The sequence below is a fragment of the Tiliqua scincoides genome, chromosome 2 (assembly GCF_035046505.1).
Source record: "Tiliqua scincoides isolate rTilSci1 chromosome 2, rTilSci1.hap2, whole genome shotgun sequence".
Lineage (NCBI taxonomy): Eukaryota > Metazoa > Chordata > Lepidosauria > Squamata > Scincidae > Tiliqua > Tiliqua scincoides.
In genome coordinates this window covers 105,705,900-105,725,108 of record NC_089822.1, presented here as the reverse complement: position 1 = coordinate 105,725,108, position 19,209 = coordinate 105,705,900, and the positions used below count along the sequence as shown (strand labels likewise).

The window sequence follows — 19,209 nt, the reverse complement described above, 5'->3', positions numbered from 1 at the left end:
AACCTCTGTGGGATCTTCTTGCTGAAAAGTATATCTGCAGAGGCAAACTTAACCACTCTGCACTGTTGCACAGAGGCCCATGTAGGCACTCTGAAAAACTCAAGAGTAAATCAACCCTGGACAGCAGAAGTCAAGGCTGCTCCTCTTAGGGTTTAGCCATCTGTTGGAACAGTTTTCCCCATTGACTAATATACCAGTTGAACACATACCTGGAAATAGTGAAATGGGACACCTTTCTTAGGTGTTTGTCATCGTGGAGGATGAACGCCACTGTACAACTTAAATAAAAATGAAGAGCCCTGCACACATCGAGCATGTGCCATTTTGTCTCCTGTGGCTGGCTGGCATAGGGCAAAATGATGGCAAAACCATTTTTTGAGTCTTATGAAAAACTGAATTCATTTTGGGAAGGCAGTATGGGGTTGTCCTGAGAACTACTAGTTTGCCCTAATGGAATGTGCACAGTTGTGGACTGGATGATAGGTCTCCCAACTCTGGCACCCTCTGAACAGACATCATAGTCACTAGAAATTCAGTTTTGAGTGTAAGCAACATCAAAGAACAAGAGGAATCTATAAGCACAGTCAGAACCCAATTCAAATTCTATGAAAGGAACTATGTTGCATGGTACTTCTCTTCTATAGAACCTACAGCCATGAGGATGACTAGTAATAGACTTAGACCCTCTTGACACTTCACAACCATGCCCAGAATATGGGAAATGTGTGGGTCATGTGTCTGCACAAAGACCACTTGAAGACCTATAGTTGCAGGTAAGCAACCTGTCCTCTTTTTGTGGTCCCTGTGCAGTCATGCCTAATGGCAACTAGCTAGTTCCCCTGTTAGCTGGAGGAGTGTGCAGGTCAATCAGGGCAAAATGTTATGCAGAATGGCACACAAACATGAGGCATCAGCACTCAACCTCATGGTCAGGGTATAATGCTCAATGAATACTGATGGTCAAAAACCTTGTTGTTGCTCTACAGTGCTATGGGAGCACCAGAGGATGAAACTGCTCTGGGAGAATGTCAAGGAGTTTGGTGGCTTTTTCTTAGCCAACTGGTTAGCCAAGGAGATAGTCTTAGACAGAGCTGCAATCTGAAAGAAATCTCTGGAAGACAGGTATAAAACCTTTATGAAGCCCAGGTTTTCAGGTTTTATAACATCTGCTTTTATAACATCTAGGCTTTTCAAGCCCAGGTTTTATAACATCTGCTTATAAATAGTGGTTTATAAGTGGCAGTGATAGCCTGGTTCACTGCCCAGGTTGACTGAGGACTGGACCCTGTTCCCCTTCATTGTGCCTCACTAAGAACTGTATTAAAAGGGCAGGCCTAGTATCCTCCTTGAGGGAGAAGCAGCCTCTTCCTTCCTTGGCAGAAGGAAGGACATAGTGCCTTGCAAAACAAGTGAGACTTTGCTCTCACTTCATGACATGGATGGGCCTGCATTTCTACTTAAGAAGCAGGAAAACAAAAGTGTTAAAAGTATTTTTAGCATTGTGTGAAAATGCACTCCTCACCAAGAAGGAGAAAAACAAGGCAGCTGCTGAGAGGAAGTGCCAGACATCGTGGTCATCAAAGAAACCCAGAAGGATACATGGACGGTTCTTTTCTCGGGATTCTGATGGAGTTTCCTGGTGCAAAAGGACACAGCAGAGAATTGTAATTCTGTCCCTTCATTGTTGCAGAGAGGTTTGAAACATGATAGCAGCTGCGTGTACCTCAAAGGAATGAGAAGACAGGAATGGAGAGCTGCAGTAAAAACAGTCCAGCCCTCCAGAAATACTCGTAAACTTTTGACTACAGTGATGAAGACTTGCTACAAAGAACATGCAAATGGGAATTCTCAGGAAGCCAAGTTTTGTTACAAGCTCAGTTATATGAATAGTAGGACCCACTAGCATATTGAGTGGCCTGGGCAAGGAATAGTTTGGCTAATAGTCACTCAAAAAAAAAAGTGAAGCTTGTTAAATAAGCCATATCAGACTATTGGTCCATCAGACACAGTACTGTCTGACTCAGAATTTCAGGCAGAGGTTTTTCTAAGCCCTGCTTGACAAGATCCTTTTACTGAAAACACCAGGGATGGCACCTGAGACCTCCTGCACACAAAGCATATGCTATGAGTGATGGTCCTTTCCCTTTTCAGACTTTAAACTGCAAAAGTACCCTTGTGCTGCTCTGACAAGGGACTTGTCTACCAGCCTTGTCACTCATTTTCAGTAGTCTGAAGTACAAGAAGCAAAGTTAAGAATCTTACCTCCCAGCTGCTGAGATTTTGGAAAAAGAAATAAAGGGCTGTAGCCCAAACCACAGCAGTGGCCACAATACAAAAGAGGGGGATGGGCAGAAGCCTCTCTGAGCTGCGGAGCTGAAAAGACAAAAGGCAGAAGACCTTAACATGGCACCTCCCAAATAAATGATGGTTGAGTGGGCACTTTCCAGGTGTCCAGAACTACATGTGCACACAGTTAAGCCAAAAGGCACATCACAAAGTCCTCAATTCCCACCCAAATACAAATGGAAAGCAAGCTGACAGAGGCATTCTGCTCAGACCAGTCACAAAGCTGGAGTTAGAGAATTTGAATTTTCTGGAAGCTATTTGTCATTCTGCAAGGTGCTTAACTGCAATCAGCCCAGGAACAGAACAGCCCAGTCCTATGCCTCCCAGCGCCCAAGGCTGCAGTGGTGCCAAAATGGCTACTGCTGCATTCCATGGGGCTGGGAAGCACTGTCGGGGTTACTCAGGGTAAGAGAACTTATGCTCCCTTTCCCCACAGGCCCTCGGATCTGTGCCTGCTACTGAGCAGGTGCAGATTCAAGGAGACCCATTTCAGGTCTCCTGGGCCAGGAGAGGCATTAGGATAAGGCAGCAGAGTCTGCCACCATCTCCACCCTGCTCCCTCCCCCAGGCACCCCTCCCCCCGGCCCAGTATTGGCACGGCTCCTTTACCTTCATGATGACATAGAAGGCCAGATACAACAGAAGGTTACAGATGAAGATGCCCAACATATAGGAGGCAAAGTCCTTTGGCCGATACACCAGTCCAAAAATAGCACTGCGGGAGAGGAAGGATAAAGAAAACTTAATCTAACACCTAGTACCTAGTCTGAACCCCACATAAGATGAAATTCAAGCACTCAAGTAAAATGTTCTAATCTAGATCATCAAAACAGTGGGGAAAGATCTCTACCAGTCAAACAGCAACTACATATGAACCTAGAATAAAGTTATCCTTCATTTTATGCCAATAAAAGTCTCAATCAATTAATCAAAGTTATCCTTCATGTCATAAGGCAAGGAGGAGGAGCCCTGCTGGATCAGGCCAATGGTCCATCTAGTCCAGCTTCCTCTATCTCACAGTGGCTCACCAGATGCCTCTGAGAGCACACATGAGAAGAAGATAGCCATATCCTGTTGTCATTCCCTTGCTCCTGGCATGTCACAGATAGTCTACCTGTAAAATCCTACCATCTTGGAGCCAAGTGTAGAAGAAACCAGGTATGTAGATGTAAGGAGGAGGAATCAACTAGCACCTACTATACTAACAGTTACCTGTATGCCTCTTTAGGGTGAGGTTTTTTTAAAAAAAAAAAAAATAACAGTAATTAAACTGAGATTGGAGAAACACTCTAAATTTATGGGGGGGGGGCAGAAGAACCAACCCTAGAAGGGGAGATTCCTAAATGAGATTTTTTTAACGTGTATGTTTCTAACCTTCAAGGCTGCTGAAAAATCTGATTACAGCCTGAAAGTGGACAGTGTTTCTGGAGTGGAAAAGAAACCCAAACCCAGTTCTCCATTTCCCATGTCCTGTTCTGATTGCCCTCCTGCCAGTATTACATACACAGGCGTGCGCACAACTTACAAAGACCAGTTCACCAGGTTCCCAACAATAAGCAAGACCATTCTGTCCTATGGAAAAGAAAGAAAACCCTGAATTAGCACACCAGAAATGGTCAGGAAATCACAAGCGGAACATGTTGTTATGCAGTTTGACGCACAGGCGCCTAAGGCACAAGCTATCTGGCTCTGATGAATGTCGGCTTGATGGCAGAAACTATATTTGTTTAAACATGTTTAATCCGCCTTGTTCACATATAAAGCAGAGTGATGTCTGATTTTAACATGAACAGCACAGTGCAGATAAGAGCACAAAGGCTGAGCTCTAAGGGCCCAATCCTATTGGGCTGGTGCTCAGTGTCGCAAGCATGCTGTAAGGCATGCCTGCAACACTTGCCACCTGACCGGCGCTAGCACTGGGTCAGTGTGAGCCTAAGTTGAACCAGCGCCGGGCGGAGTCTGGTTGAACACTGCCTGGAGCTCTGGGTGAGCGCCAGGCGGTAAAATGGTGAGTGGGGGCAGAGGGAAGGTAGGGCGGGGGTGGGAGTAGTGCAGGAAGGGGTGGAGAAGGCGGTAGTCTCTGCCATCGTATCCTGATCCCCCTCCCATCCCAGAAGACCTGACATGATTCTCCATTCTGTGCCTGCAGATCCAAGGAGACTCATTGGGGCCGCCCAGGTCTTATGGGGGTAAGGGAGCATAAGTTGGATGCACAAGTGCCTAAGGCACAATCAGTGTGCCCAGAGCACAATCAAGCTGCCTTACCCAGAGGAGACTTGGCACTGCTTCCCAGCCCCGCTGGATACAGCATTCACCCTTTCGGTGCTACTGCAGCCCTGGGTGCCGGGATGCTCCAAACTCCCATGGCACACCTATGGACCTTTTGCAGCACACCAATGTGCTGTGGTACAGCGGTTGAAAATTGCTGCTATAGTGAGAAACGTTTCAGGGGAAATGTATCTATACTGACTAATTACATCTTCACAAGACAATGAGTGAAAAGGGCTTTATTTGCTCGGAAGAATGACTATGGACCGATAAAAGAATCTGTCACGTTCTGAATTTGGGACCTGACCTGTAGAAGTTTATGTTAATAAACATAAAGCCGCTATTTTTTTCTGACCAGTAATAGTAAAGACATTCCTGTTCCCAGTTGATGCATACTCATGGGAAAGAACATAAACAGCTTTCAAGACTGGCTAGAGAGTTTCTGGAAGACGCAATGTACTTACCATGTACATTGGCCGGCTGCACTGCTGGATACAGTCTGTATACAGTACCATAACTGCACGTCGGAAAATCCCCATGTCTACGAGAGACAAGAGCACAGGGGATCAAAACCTGGTGGTTCACCAGCAGACAGCCAATAATGTACCAACAGGTTAGTAAGGGAGCCATTTATCCCAGTGTTATAAGTGTTGCAAAGATACACATGGTAATAGAGTTGTTGTTGTAAGAGTCTCTTAATGCAGAGTAAGAGAGCTGATTGCCAGCTAGCCAAGTTACCCCCATGTGGTGATCAACCTGTTCTGGATGGGACTGCACTCCCCCTAAAAATCAAGGGTCTCAAGTTTAGTAGTGGTGATCCAACTGCATCACCTGATGCCCAACTGGCATCTGCAGCACGAAGCACATTCCACCAACTACAACTGCCACCCCTATTATATATTTGTAGAAGTGGGTTTCTGGGCGATAATGAATTAAAAATACCTAACATTTTTGGAGAAAAAAAAGTTTTCTAACACTTGTACATATTGGTAATGATTGTGGCTGCATCTGCTGACATTACACCACATATATCACCTACCTACTACATTTTCAAACTGATTATAATGTATAAAACTGGATAAAAACACTGCTTTCTGCACTTCTTATTTTCAGAAAACACTGAAATCTGTGAAAAAATAAAAACCATTTTCACCCACTGATACATATTTGGGACATAGATGCCTGTATGGGACCTAGATACATGTATGGCCCAGTTGTTAAGAGAATCACTTCACAGCCTTTAAGGATGCTCCTGTCATCAGAAACTAGGCAGTGGTGACCAAAGAAAAAAAATTTTCCACTCTGGCACTAAGACTAAGAAATATAGTCTCCATACTTGGTGCTGATTTTAAAGGCCTTCAGGTGTCAGGCAAATGCCTGCTTATCTATCCAGCCTTTATCTCAGTGATTTTCAACCTTTTTTATCTCGCAGCACATTGACAAGGCAATAAAATTGTCAAGGCACACCATCAGGTTTTTGACAATTCACAAGGCACACCATGCTGCCAGTGGGAGCTCACATTCCCCATTGGCCCTACTAATAAATGATCTACCCTCAAATTCCTGTGGCACACCTGTGAACCACTTGCTGCACACCAGTGTGCCACGGCACAGTGGTTGAAAATGGCTGCTTTAGCTACTCAGGCCTTTAAACTTAACTGTGATAGAGCTTAATTTAACAGAGAGCTTAAACTGTGAAGCTGTCAAAGTTGGTTTTGGGTGCTCTTTTAACCTGCGCCACTATTTTATTGCTTGTTGATTTTATTTTGCTGCTTTCATTGCTATTCTTAGAGCCCAATCCTATCCAATGTTCCAGTGCTGATGTAGCCATGCCAATGGGGCATGCTCAGCATCCTATGGTGGGAGGGGCAGTGACAGGGGCCTCCTCAAGGTAAGGGAACATATGTCCCCTTACCTTTGGGCTGCACTGCAGCTGCATTGGCACTGGAAAGTTGGATAGAATTGGGCACCAAGGATGTTTTTAAATAGAAAGATGGGGTAGAAATGTTTTAGATAAATAAACAAAGTGGTTTCTCTCAGAGTACTGGTAGAGGTGTTGTTGGCTCCACACATTCATATGCGACTCTGCTCCCACAGGCATATTTGAGACATCTCCACAGGATTGTCACAGAATGCAGCTCCAGCATCTCCAGGTGGCTTTACTGTATCTATCCTGAAGAGGGATGGCACTCATGGTTGCATCTGCAGCTCAAGCTTGCATCTTTTTCTCACTATTTAGGACAGCATTTCCCAAACTTTGGGTCCAGGATCCACCTATGTATCATGACCAAGTTTTGAGTGGTTTGTGAAACTGACAAGATTCACTTGTGGCTAAGTGCAACAAGGATTAAACAAACTGCTACGGGGGAGGGGAGGAGAACTACTGTCCAGTCACCATTATAGCCATACCCCTTCAGGCAGCAGCCTCTAGGACCTCTAAAAAGTTTGAGAACCACCATTTTAGAAGGTAAAACAGTGCTTACTATTCTGGCTCCTGCTTACTCAGTTCAAATAAGATATGGGTTAACACAAAGCATTCATTACCTGAATCATAGACATCTGTGGCCAAATGAAGCAGAAGAGAAAGGAAAAAAGGTGCTTGTGAGAGGAGAATAATGGTACAGCAGTGTAGGATCAACATGTATGCTGTAGCTGAGAGGCTCCCCAGGATGTCTACCAAAGCAGAGAGTGGTTTGATTCCTAAAGGATGTATGCACCAACAGCCCTGAGGATCGTGCCACCTGCAGGAAGGCAAACAAGGCCTTGGACACATAGCACAGTATTGGTATTCAGTCAAATACTGTGGCAGAGGCAAAGCCAGTACCAGCTTCTATGGGGAGCTGAGGTGCAATTCGCTAGTGCTAAAGCTCACTGTCAGGCAGTGAGCCAGCAGAAATATCAATATAAAGCCTCAGTTGAAGAAACAGATATAGTGGGAAGGGAACAAGCACTGCTCTCATTTTGTGCCTAAGGTTGCAAATCTAAGCACAAAGACAAGTCCATGGATTTTTCTTGGATTGACTTCCAGGTAAATGCATTTATTTAGGAGAGCTGAAATGCCAATTACTTGTCCTCACTTACCTATCTTGAAACGGCCCATGTAATAGATCTGGGTGCTGAGACCGAGTGAGGCGACAACATGTACAATTGAGAAGAGGACCCAGAACCACACAGCATTTTTTCCAAAAACCTGGAATCAAACAAATATCATTCTGGGTAAGTAAACCCTGCTTTCTAAAAAGATGTCTACTCCTATACAATTAAAGAGATTAAAGACACATTACAGTTGTCTTATTTATCCAGTTTATTGACTTTTACTCTATCTGTTCCTTTCGGCCCTCTTTAATAAAATGCTGGTTTCAGATCCAGGCTTATTTGTAAATTCTGGTTAGAATAAGTTAGGATCCCCCTAATTAAGGCATGACAAATTCTATCTTGTTGCAAGCCAGGATCAGAAGGAGAATCCTTCCTTCCTTCCCTTGCATGTTTTCAAGATCCGGGGCAAGGGCTCAATCCTGGTTCTAAATGAATTAATAATAATAATAATAATAATAATAATAATAATAATAATAATAATAATAATAATAATAATAATTTAAAGTATCATTATTAAGAATATTTATACACCACTTTTCAACAAAAAGGTTCACAAAGCAGCTTCCATCTTCCTCCCAACTCTTGCTGAATCAGCCCTTCTCTAAAGGGCAAGACATACCACTCCAAGGACAGCGAGGCATATGACCACCGCAAAGGACGCATAAGCAGAGTAGGCACTGGCATTGATGTCAGGGTGACGGGCCTGGTATAACTTTAGCATGCACAATCCTGCAATCATGTACATGAATGATGTGTCTGTCAAAGGAGGAGAAAAGACATTACTAGCTATGGAACAGAGAGGACCTTTTTACACCACAGGATGTCACCTGAATCTGTCACCCACCGCGGCCTCTGCTCAAGCCCACCCATGAGCACTTCTCCTATGGCTAACCCTCATCTCCTCTCTGCATCTCAGGAACAGAGAAATACCAAGTGCGTCACATGTCCGCTTTAACTACTAGTTCAGGTAGAGGCACACTGGCAGTGAACGTAAGATGTAGTTTAGTTCTGTGTCTGCAGCCTTCAGCACATACTTTTTTCTCTTTCCTCAGGCACAGTTTTCAGCTTTGCTCACTGTCTTTTGCATACGCTGCTCTGTTTTTAATTTGCCATGTCAAAGCAGTCAATGTCTGTAAGTGCATTTTAAAAGAGGCCTGCACTGGGAACGGAACTGGCAGCCCAATCCTAAGCTGTTGCAGCCACATAAAAAAACTGGCACACTGTGTCGTGGTGGGTGGGGGTGGAATGGGAGGCTTTGGGGGGGGGAAGAGGATTTAAATTCCCTTATAATTGTAAGCATCCCGTTCCTCAATAGGTCTCCTTGGACTTGTGCCAGCAATTTTGCTACTGCAAGTCCAAGGAAAGACAGGGTAGTGAGGCTGCTGCCCAAAGGAATGGGATCTGGCGCATACCACCACAGCCAGAGCTACTCCTTCCTGCAGCCTCCCCCCACCCCCATTCTGCCCCCTCCCTGTCCCCGTCATGATCTTACTAGGATCATGTGAAAATATGTTTCAAAATAGGATCAAGATAACAAGAAATTGGGATGTACAGATGTATTACTGAGATACTGCATATGAAGTAATTGGAATATTCTGCATGCAATCCTATGCCCATTTACCTGGGAGTAAGTTTCATTGAACGCAAAGGGGCTTCATTTTGAGTAAGCATGCACAGAACTTCACAGCAAATCATTTGTGGTTGTTATCAAGAATCCTAAATTATAGGCTTTTACATAAAAGGGCTGTATCTGCATATTTCTGAATATGCAAATCACGGTGACAATGAGGGAGTTAATCCAGGTTGCATAACAAATTATGTACGCAAAGCTTTGCACCAGTGTGTTAGCTCTCTGCCCAGGCAGAGCCAGAGACAAAGCTAACCTAGTTGGTTCATGGAAAGTTGCAGGCAGCTGAGTCACACTGAGTCAGCAGAATTACTCTGCACCTGAGCCTGCCACGCCCTAGTTAACAGAGCAGAATCTGATTGGGTGCTCAGACTACTTAGTTCAGCCATTTAGTTATTTGATTTTTCTCTGTAAACCGCTTTGTGAACTTTTAGTTGAAAAGCGGTATATAAATACTGTTAATAATAAATAATAATACTTAAACCCCAGTCTGCAGCTCCACCAGTGCAGTAGCTGTTAAACTGTGATACTGCTGCCGGAGACTTTGATGAACTGACAACTGTGTGTCTATATGCTGTGAAAGACCTTGGACTGACTAACTGACTGTGTTTTGTGGATACTGATTTGGATAAGGTAAAACTGGACTGCTATGCTCTACCTGTATGACCTGGTCTGTATTTTGCCTACTCTTTGTGTGAACCCCCTTGCTCTAATATACATCAGCTAATTCAAGGACTCTGCTGTGTCTGCTGGTCTTTGTGCACGCTGCTCTACCCTGGGACACACCTAAGGTTCCTCTCTAATCCTTAACACAGTGGAAGGGGGGGGGAATCACAGCAGGGAATTCATATGTGTGGAAGAGCATATGATAGAGGGGGTGATCCCAAGGGCACCCCTAGAGGGTGGATCTACCTAGGCATATGCCGAGAGTGATAGTCCCCACTCCCATATTCATTGAGCAACTCTGGGTTTTCCTAATTAAGCCAATGGAATTTTGCCCTCTAGGGCTCTTGGGAATAATTCAGATTGGCCTCCGGGGAAGAGGAGGAAGTGGTCACTGTGTGCAGGTCCAGCAGGAAGAGTGAGGGGGGTTGCAGCTGCCCCCATGCCCACCCACTGCTGTCAACCCCTAGTAAACAGAGGGCCCAAAATTGGGGTAGGGGAGTATGACAGGCTGGCATGCAAAAGGGCCCAGAACTGAATCACGTTCTAGGACCCAACAGACCTTGGAACCAACCCTGGGTGGCCCCCAAGAATCAGCGGTATGTGGAAGATGCAATTCCCAGAGCTACATGGACCGTTCACATGGCAGGCATACAAATGCACTGCAGGTAGGATCATCGAACACTGTACTGTTTGCCTACATTATCTTTAAGCCAAACTGAATAAATCTGTGAGAGAATTTATTTGTAATGAAGTAGCATAATTTCCTAATTCATTCCCGATTGATGCATAACAACAACCTATTTGCAAAGCTAAACACAGAGCAAAGTCAACATAGGCCTGCAAACCCAGCATGCTGTAAACAATTGCAATCCTGGCCCTTGGACCACAAAACGCCACCTCCCACCCCACCCCACCCCGACTGGGAGGGCCTTCTGAGGCCTCTGGAAGGGCTAAAAAGGCTACTTCTGGTTTTTGCTGAAAACCAGAAGTAACGTTTTTAGGCCTTTCAGAGGCCTCAGAAGACCCTCCAGAGGCCTCAGGGGGCCTTCTGGGGGCTCCCCGACTGGGAGGGCCTTCTGAGGCCTCTGGAAGGGCTAAAAAGGCTACTTCTGGTTTTTGCTGAAAACCAGAAGTAACGTTTTTAGGCCTTTCAGAGGCCTCAGAAGACCCTCCAGAGGCCTCAGGGGGCCTTCTGGGGGCAGGGGAGGCCATGGGCAGTCTCCCCAACCCTCAAAAGACCTTGCAAAGGCCTGGAAAAGCCAGTTTAAAAAAAATGGGCAGCGAGGGAGGGTGCGATGCTGCACCCCGCAGGGCGTTTGCCCCCCCGCCTCTCCAGGTATGCTAGTGGCTGTGAAACAGGAATGAGATCAGTGCATACAGGCGAACAAGTTCTCAGACTGGCATTTCTTCAGCATTCAATGTACACGAATAATGATTGAACATTAAAGCTGATTTCAAGTGTTTGCCTGAAACTCTGGAAACCCTAATGCTACCACTAAAAGGAGTTCCTAGGGACCCTGCTCCAAACACAACAGAGGGAAGGAAAACCTTCACTTCATGTTGATGGAAGAAAGCTCTCTCTTACCAAACTGGAAATTGGAGTAGTTGGGGCAGACATGGTAACAAGCACTGAGGATGCCTTCCATCATCAAAGCGATACCCATGGCATAGAAGAGGCCAAAGTGCTTGGGAATTCCATATTCCTGAAAGAGAAAGTACCAAAAACAATACCACTCGTTATTAGAACTTATAAGCTTGGATAGGGCCATTAATCTACATATAGAAAGAATGTGAGCTTCAGAAAACATATTATCCAAATCGAATCGTGGTGGTGGAGTCTCATTAGCTGCACGTACATATGGTTCAAAAATGAGTCAGGAGATGCTTAAGTTGCCTGAACTGCCAAATCTCTGCAAGTAAAACTTCAATTTCAACTTAGAAAAAGCAGAAACATACCCTTCTTGTTCAGCAATTGGTCTAAGACAGTGGTTCCCAAACTGGTGGGTCACAACCCACCAGCCAGGGAAGCACTCCTCCCTGGCCCCTAAAGGGGCAGTATGGAGCAATGGCAGCAACATGATCCCCAGGATTGTGCCACTGCCAGGGTCAGAAGGGGGTTTGTTTATTCATAGTTATCTGTACTGGCTTCCGGGGAGTGCGGGGAGCCCTGCGTAGGCCCCAAGCCTAAGACTGAAGAAAAATAACAGAAAACCGCTTCCAGCTTTACGATCTCTTTTTATTGTTCTTAATTACAGGTGGCCCATGTTATCTCTGGGATGAATTTCTTCATCCATGGGTCTCTGAACCTGCAGTGCAGGCCAACCTGGATCCTCTGGAAGTGAGGGGAGCTGTAGTTTGCACTCCTCTGTGGACTTCAGAAGAACCTCTGGACACAACTGGAGCTCAGTTCCAGTCAAGTTCCAGGGGACGGGAATGCATGTTTCAAATACCTGCAGTTCTTCTCATCCACGGGGGTTCTAAGATTGGAAACCCCGCAAATAATGAGGGCTGCCTGTACCTGGTTGGGCTCAACTTGCAGGGAGTGAGTTGTCCACGCTTCTCCAGATTCCTCAATTCTTGCTTGGTTTTGGTGTTTGGTTAAGTAAGAATCCCTCAGATTTTGAGAGCCCCTTTACAGATTAGGGAAGGAGGAAGGTTCTCCAAGGAAATCCCTCTTGGTCTAGCTGGGAAGCCTTGGTGGTGGCAGTGGAATCCTACCAGATCTCCACAGACCCTCAGACAAACCAGCAGGAGAGAGAAGGGAGAGAGCAGGGGTAAGGGAGTAGGACAGCTGTTACTAACCACGAGGTGTTGCACCAGGGATGACCTCTGCCTGCACTTTCTGTTTGTGCCTTCTTTCACCACAGTATTCTAGGACAGGAAACGACATCTGACTCCAAGAAGAGAAGCAGAGCGTTTGGTGTGGCTGCTGCTGCCCTAACCAGTGGCTGTTTTTCATGTTTTAACCCATTGAAGAAAACACTACTGCTAACACCCACCTACCCCCCAAATTGCCACTCTTGCCCCAGAAATCACATAAGTTTTTTTTTACTTCCTCCTCAGAAGCAAACTTTCCTCCAAACGCCTCCTCCCCCCAAAAAACTAGTGAAAGTGGTGGACCTACAAAATTCAGCTCAGAACATAAGAACAAAAGAAGAGCTCCGATGGATCAGGCCAAAGATCCATCTAGCCCAGCTTCCTGTATATCACAGTGGCCCACCAAATGCCTCGGGGAGCACACAAGACAACAAGAGACCTGCATTCTGGTGGCCTTCCTTGCATCTGGCATACTTTATCATATATGTACTCATAGCAAACAACTCAGGGTGCAATCCTAACCAACTTTCCAGCACTGGCATGGCTATGCCAGTGGGACATGTGCTGCATCCTGCAGTTGGGAGGCAGTCACAGAGGCCTCCTCAAGGTAAGGCCATGTTTGTTCCCTTATCTTGGAGTTGCATTGCCCTTATGTCAGTGATGGAAAGTTGATTAGGACTGCGGCCTCATTATGTCACCATTATTCTCTCTATTTCTGAACTCAGGACTTGCGTGCTAATAGCTTTGTAGGCAAAATAGGGCCTACACAGTATGAACACAGTATGGCCATGTGGTAGGAAGGCAACAAAGGTATGCAGAGGTTCACTGCTTTAAAAATTAAGCTCCAAAGGGGAGCTTCCAATCCCCCTCAAAATAGTTGAAAGAATGACTGTGCATTCTTGCCCACTATGCACTGATCTGGCCTCTCATATGGTGGAGAGCAAGAGTGTACACAGTCCAGAGATCCCTTCCCAAACTGCTTTTCTGAGGATCTTTCCCTGGTAAGGATAAAAACAAACTTGGGAGGTCAATTTGGAATGGACAGGTGGTGGCAGAATTCCACTTCAACTGCCCCTCCCCCTTTCTTTACTAAGCCCAAATCAGATATATTCCATACCATTGTGTGGGTGTCGTTGGTTTTCAAGGAGCGCCTATGCAGAATGTCTCTGTGCAGTACAATCAGCAGGAAGAGAAAACCGAGCAGCACATGGCCCACGTTGCTGAGGATGTTGTTAAAAGCACTACAGAGAAGGAAGAAGATGATACCATGAAGGAGGGAAAGGAATAAGGATTAGGGTCTCTTGCTGGTTTCTGAAGTTCTGATATGGCTGGAAACAGAGGAAAGCATTTTCTTGGATGTATGCTTTGATGGTGGGGACACTCTAACACTGATGAAAGGGGACAGCAAGGTTTCTTAGAGTGGGGAGCCAACGAAGAACTTCAGAAAAGCAGAGGGCAGTATGCTTACTCATGATTCATTTTATTTATTTGTTTTAAAAGTTGTATCTTGGTGTTAGACAATCACAAAACAATTAAAACAACAAACCAAAACATTGATTGACAACAGTTTAACAAAGGAAATAAAGCAGAACACCAAAGCATAAAAACTCAGCTAAAATTCACAAAAAAAACCCACAACAAATTGATAATTTGAAACTATTACGACGTGAATATATATCTTATCTTCCACACAGGTACCTAGAAAAATACTCCTCTCCACTTTTACATACTCAAGAAAGGAGAACGAATCTAAGGGCCCAATCCTATACTCTTGGCAACTGCCGCCACAAAAGTACCATAAGACACCTCTGCTCTGGCACCAAGTCTCAGCACCAAGAAGATGTTGCGAATGAGCAGCCAGCTCTAAGTGTTCCCACTGGCTGGCGGGGAGGCTTATTGGGGAGGGGGGGGAAATGGGAAGGGGTAGAACAAGACGGAGGGAGGGCAGGCTGGAGGGAGGATTGGGCCCAGGAGGGGGGAGGAGATGGTAGCAGACTCTGCTGCTGAATCCTATGGCCCCTCCTGGCCCACGGAGTCCTACATGGGCCTCCTCAGTTCTGGGCCAGCAAAATAGCTGGTGCAGCTCTGAGGAGACCCACTGGGCCCACAGCTACATTACCTGGACTAAGGCGACAAACATTCCCCTACCCTGAGGAGACTCCAGCAGCTGCCCAGCCCGATAAGATGCAGCTGTGCCCATTTTGGCCCTGCTCCTCCTCTGGGTGCTGCCGGGGCATAGATTGGGCAGTAAAGTTCAAGAAATACCTTAGAACTTATCCATACGCACCTCAGGACTCCCAGGGGATGTGCACAAAGGAAGTTGTAATAGCAGATATCCTGGTTTCCAGTCACATTCACTACCTAGGAGTGAGGAAAGAACAGTACAGGGGCTCACCTGCATCTTTTATACAACATCCCAGTTATCATTGCCAGAGATAAACACAAAGAGACAATGACAAAATGAGAGACAAACGAGTGGCGTAATAAAAAGCAAACTGAAAAATGCACCCGTTTCGCACAGTTTCCTGCACTCCATTGGCTAGATACTCCAATATTACAAAAGTACCTATTTGGGATTAATCAACACAGTGCTGTTTTATTTTCTTAAATACAGTACTCCTCTTGGCCTAACAGAATTATCCCTTGTAAAAGCAAAGCCCAAGCCCTCCTTTACGTCCAATTCTATCTAATGTACAGGCATTTCTGGGGCAAGGTTGAATGGTGGCCAAGCTGCTACTGTTTGCTGCCCCCCTCCTTTTTTGAATTAAATCTGTGAATTTCCTCTATTGCAGAGGAGATTATTCAGGGCAGCTGCGATATGGAGATGCAGACTGGGACTATGGCAGGGCAATGGATTAAAGCCCCTTACCTCATGCCATACTCTCAGCTTAGATCTCTCCCCCCAGCTCCTAATAAGGAAAAAAAATCAAGCACATCAGCTGTAATGATGGGATTAACATAACATGTTGTATAGTCCTGAACTTCAGTGTAAAAATTTAAAGAAAATAAACTGAACTGAACAGAACAAATAGTTTGCTAAGTGGTGCAAACATGAAATGGAAGTGGGGGAGAGTCCATTTGATCTGGAAACCCAAACTAAGAGAAGGCAGGTAACTCACCGTCTGGTATGTGATCACCAGCTGGATCACAGGCAGTGCGTAGAAGACAGCAATTGTGATGATGTTCCTACATAACGAGAAGAGCATTACTTATACATGAGCATAAAAAGGCATACACACATTTCTACTGGGTGTTAAGGGGTCTTAGGTGTTTTTACCTAAATAGACTTAGAAAAATGAAACTTGTTTGCGAACATAGTGAAAGGTAAATGCAAAAGGAGACAGACGGGCACTACGACTGTCTGCATTATGAATTCCATTATACACATAATGCTGTATCCGCTCATCCTCCAAACTCAGGACCTTCTATCTATTTGATGCCTTAGGGAGCTCATTTCTTGTTTAAAGATGTCATAAAGCACTCTGCAACAGCATGCCTTCAAATAGCACCAGCAGGAAGGCCTGAGTCTTCCTGCTAGTGCCAGTGGCTGGAGCTTTGCCCACTGGAGCAGGTGAGTGCGCCACGGGGTCAGACTGGGGCAGGGGGCAGCGATGGGGGTAGGGGGTGGGCAATTCAAGCCTGGGATGAAGCTGGGATATGTGACACCAGTGCACACTATATCCTATTCCCCTTTCTGGCCCTGATTCGCTGACACAGGACAACTCAGACGATGCCAGCGATATTGCTGGCACAGGTCTGAGTCCCAGGGCTGGGGCTTTCACCTTGGCAAAAAGAACTTCATTTTGCGTGTCAAATACTTACCAGAAATAAATTTTATACTTTTTACTGACAATTCTTCTATCTTTTCTGGATAAATCTGACAGATAGAGGAATACCTAGAATGAGAGACCATTATATTTTGTGATGCTTTAATGGATTATCAGCTATCGAGCAAAAAGCCTAGTGCAAGTCGAGTGCTTTGAGAACTTTGATTGGCAAAGGCAACTTGATCTTCAAAGGGCGAGTATGTTCCTGGGATTTAGTTGTGTAAAGTTGCCAATGTCAGCTCTGAGCAGGTACAGAATCAACAGGTGAGCCTGCCCTGAGACCACAAAGAACAATAAGAACTACCACAGCTAACACCACCCAAGCCGAAGGTCCAAATCTGCTTCAATGACTTCTAAACAGATTTGTTTCTTTCCAGCCTTTGGTAGCAAACATTTTCTGGAGAAGCGATCTTAGAAATCATACTTCAAGTATAAGTTCATACTTCATACTTCAACCAGAGTTTTGGAGTTTATTAACTAAATATTTCCACCTAAAACTGCAGTCGAAAAAAATTATTAGTCGAGATCAGCATTTGACAGAGATGAAAGAGGTGGGGGAGGAGAGAAAAGCATAAGATAACGAGACATTAGGTAATTTTGGAATTCTTCCCAGTGCAGTCCCTACATCCGTGTTTAGCATCAGTGTGAAGAATGCAGAGTCTTCTCTGCTGTCACTTTGGTTAGAGGGGCAGCGCTAGCCATACCAAGAGTTCTAACATTGCTTCTGATACCATCTGGCTGCAAAGTACAAACTGGGAGAGTCTTGTAGTGGCTCTTATCCCTCTGGCTGGAACAGAGGGTGGTGCCCCATCTGACCACTGCCTCACCCAGTCAGAATTATTGCTGGCAGGTCCTAAACTGCTGCAGAATCCACTCAATATTTATTTACAATGTTCCTTAATAAAGCTCTCTGAATGATTTATGGTAAAAATACAATAATAAGAAATACTCAAGACATTTCTTCAAAACCACTGTTCATAATGAGGACAAGCTAAACACAAATCAAAAGCTCTTTAAAATAAAGAACTTCCAAAGAACTTCACTCTGCTGCAGCAAACCCAATAAAAATTAACCAATTTATTATAGCATAATAGTGCAAGCCTCTATGAACCCAAGGGATAGAGCAACATAGAAATTGAATAATAATTGTTATTGCTGTGAGTTGCCCTGGTGGTCCCCCCCCCCCCCAGAGGAAAGAATGCCAGGATAAAAATCTCTTAAATAAACAAGCTTTCATGGAGTACAATAGATTTGTTTGTTTTTAAGGTAGCACAAGAATTCATGTTATTAAAATAAAAAGAGTGTTCACTTGCTCCCTGAAGACGGAAAGTTTCCAAGTGTTACTCCCTGGACACAGGGTGTTACATACCTTGGGTGCCATCCTCAATAAGTCTCTAGATCTCAGGCACTTTAGATGGCAGGGACACCTGAAAAAAGAGCCTTCTCTAATGCAGGATACATTAGTGAAGGATACAATGGAGACATTCCTCACAAAGGTGAGCAATACCTTAGTGCGGATGACATTCTTGTCACTTTCAATTTCAGGCATGGTGTCAAAGTCACTTTCCTCTTCCACGGAGCTGTCTGTGTCAGAGCCACAAGGGGGCCTCTGACCAAGAGGAGATAACTGCTGCCCCCCACTGGAGCTGGACTCATCTGGAAATAATACAGAAATGAAGTGACTCTCTGGAGAAGGAATTGCAGGGACTCCTGGTGGGCTATCACGCTCTGAATTGAAACCTATGACTAGCGGTGTTTGTTTCCGGTGAGTAAGAAAGGAGCCTAAGTCTTACTGAACACAATGGGCTTACTTCTGAGTAAAGTAGATAGATACTTTATTTACAGTCATCCGACCAGCTGATCACAAACAACAAAACAAAATACACAGAATTAAAACCAACACCCCATTACGCATATGTAAAATCATAAAATCAGAGATTTACACTCTCAATTTTCTTCCTTACCAACTGTGCAGCATAACAGAAGTGGGCAACCCTGAGTGATATATCTGAGCATACATCAGAAAGCAGAAAAGCAAGCTTTTCCTCCACCTGCATCCCTGTTTCAATACCGAAGATCGGAGAGATAAATTTAGATCTCAAATCATCATAGTATGGACATTGCAAAACAATGTGGGCAGTTGTCTCCACCACATTTTGAGGGCAGGGGCACAGTCTCTCTGAGTAGGGACGCCTTGCATAACGCCCCAAAAGAACTGCTGATAAAAGTGCATTACACCTGGCTTTAGTAAAAGCAATCCTAAATTTAGGAATAACAATATTATAAAAATATCTGCCAGGAGAAAACGCAAGAGCTTGATCCCCAAGAAAAACATACACAGAAAGTCTGGCTCTCACAGATCTCAATTCAAGGTCTACCAACCTCTGACTGAGTAAAGTAAATAGCACCATTTTTGAACACCTCTACCTTGGGCAATACATGGTGCATGGATATCCTGGGAGCAAGGCCTCCTCAACTGCCACCTGAAAACTTTGAGAACATTTGTGCAGCAAATTTTGGACAAATATCTGAAATTAACTGCACCTTAAACTGACAAAGTTC

At 44.9% G+C, this 19,209-nt stretch overlaps 1 protein-coding gene across 4 annotated transcripts in view; it reads right to left on the bottom strand.

Moving 5' to 3' along the window:
- The window catches only part of SIDT1 (SID1 transmembrane family member 1), a 39,883-nt gene that overhangs the window by 633 nt on the left and 20,041 nt on the right, over positions 1 to 19,209 (bottom strand). For 3 of the 4 annotated variants that reach the window (XM_066613744.1, XM_066613745.1, XM_066613746.1), the window contains 14 exons: positions 18,155 to 18,303; positions 16,643 to 16,716; positions 15,940 to 16,006; positions 15,108 to 15,181; positions 13,938 to 14,061; positions 11,589 to 11,706; positions 8,330 to 8,466; positions 7,696 to 7,804; positions 7,159 to 7,173; positions 5,079 to 5,155; positions 3,872 to 3,918; positions 2,956 to 3,061; positions 2,263 to 2,373; positions 1,523 to 1,636 (listed from right to left, as the gene is read on the bottom strand). In XM_066613744.1, the coding sequence (XP_066469841.1) occupies positions 1,523 to 1,636; positions 2,263 to 2,373; positions 2,956 to 3,061; positions 3,872 to 3,918; positions 5,079 to 5,155; positions 7,159 to 7,173; positions 7,696 to 7,804; positions 8,330 to 8,466; positions 11,589 to 11,706; positions 13,938 to 14,061; positions 15,108 to 15,181; positions 15,940 to 16,006; positions 16,643 to 16,716; positions 18,155 to 18,303 (1,322 nt within the window). The remainder of the gene's footprint in view (positions 1 to 1,522; positions 1,637 to 2,262; positions 2,374 to 2,955; positions 3,062 to 3,871; positions 3,919 to 5,078; positions 5,156 to 7,158; positions 7,174 to 7,695; positions 7,805 to 8,329; positions 8,467 to 11,588; positions 11,707 to 13,937; positions 14,062 to 15,107; positions 15,182 to 15,939; positions 16,007 to 16,642; positions 16,717 to 18,154; positions 18,304 to 19,209) is intronic. The other variant, XM_066613743.1, reaches the window with a different exon arrangement.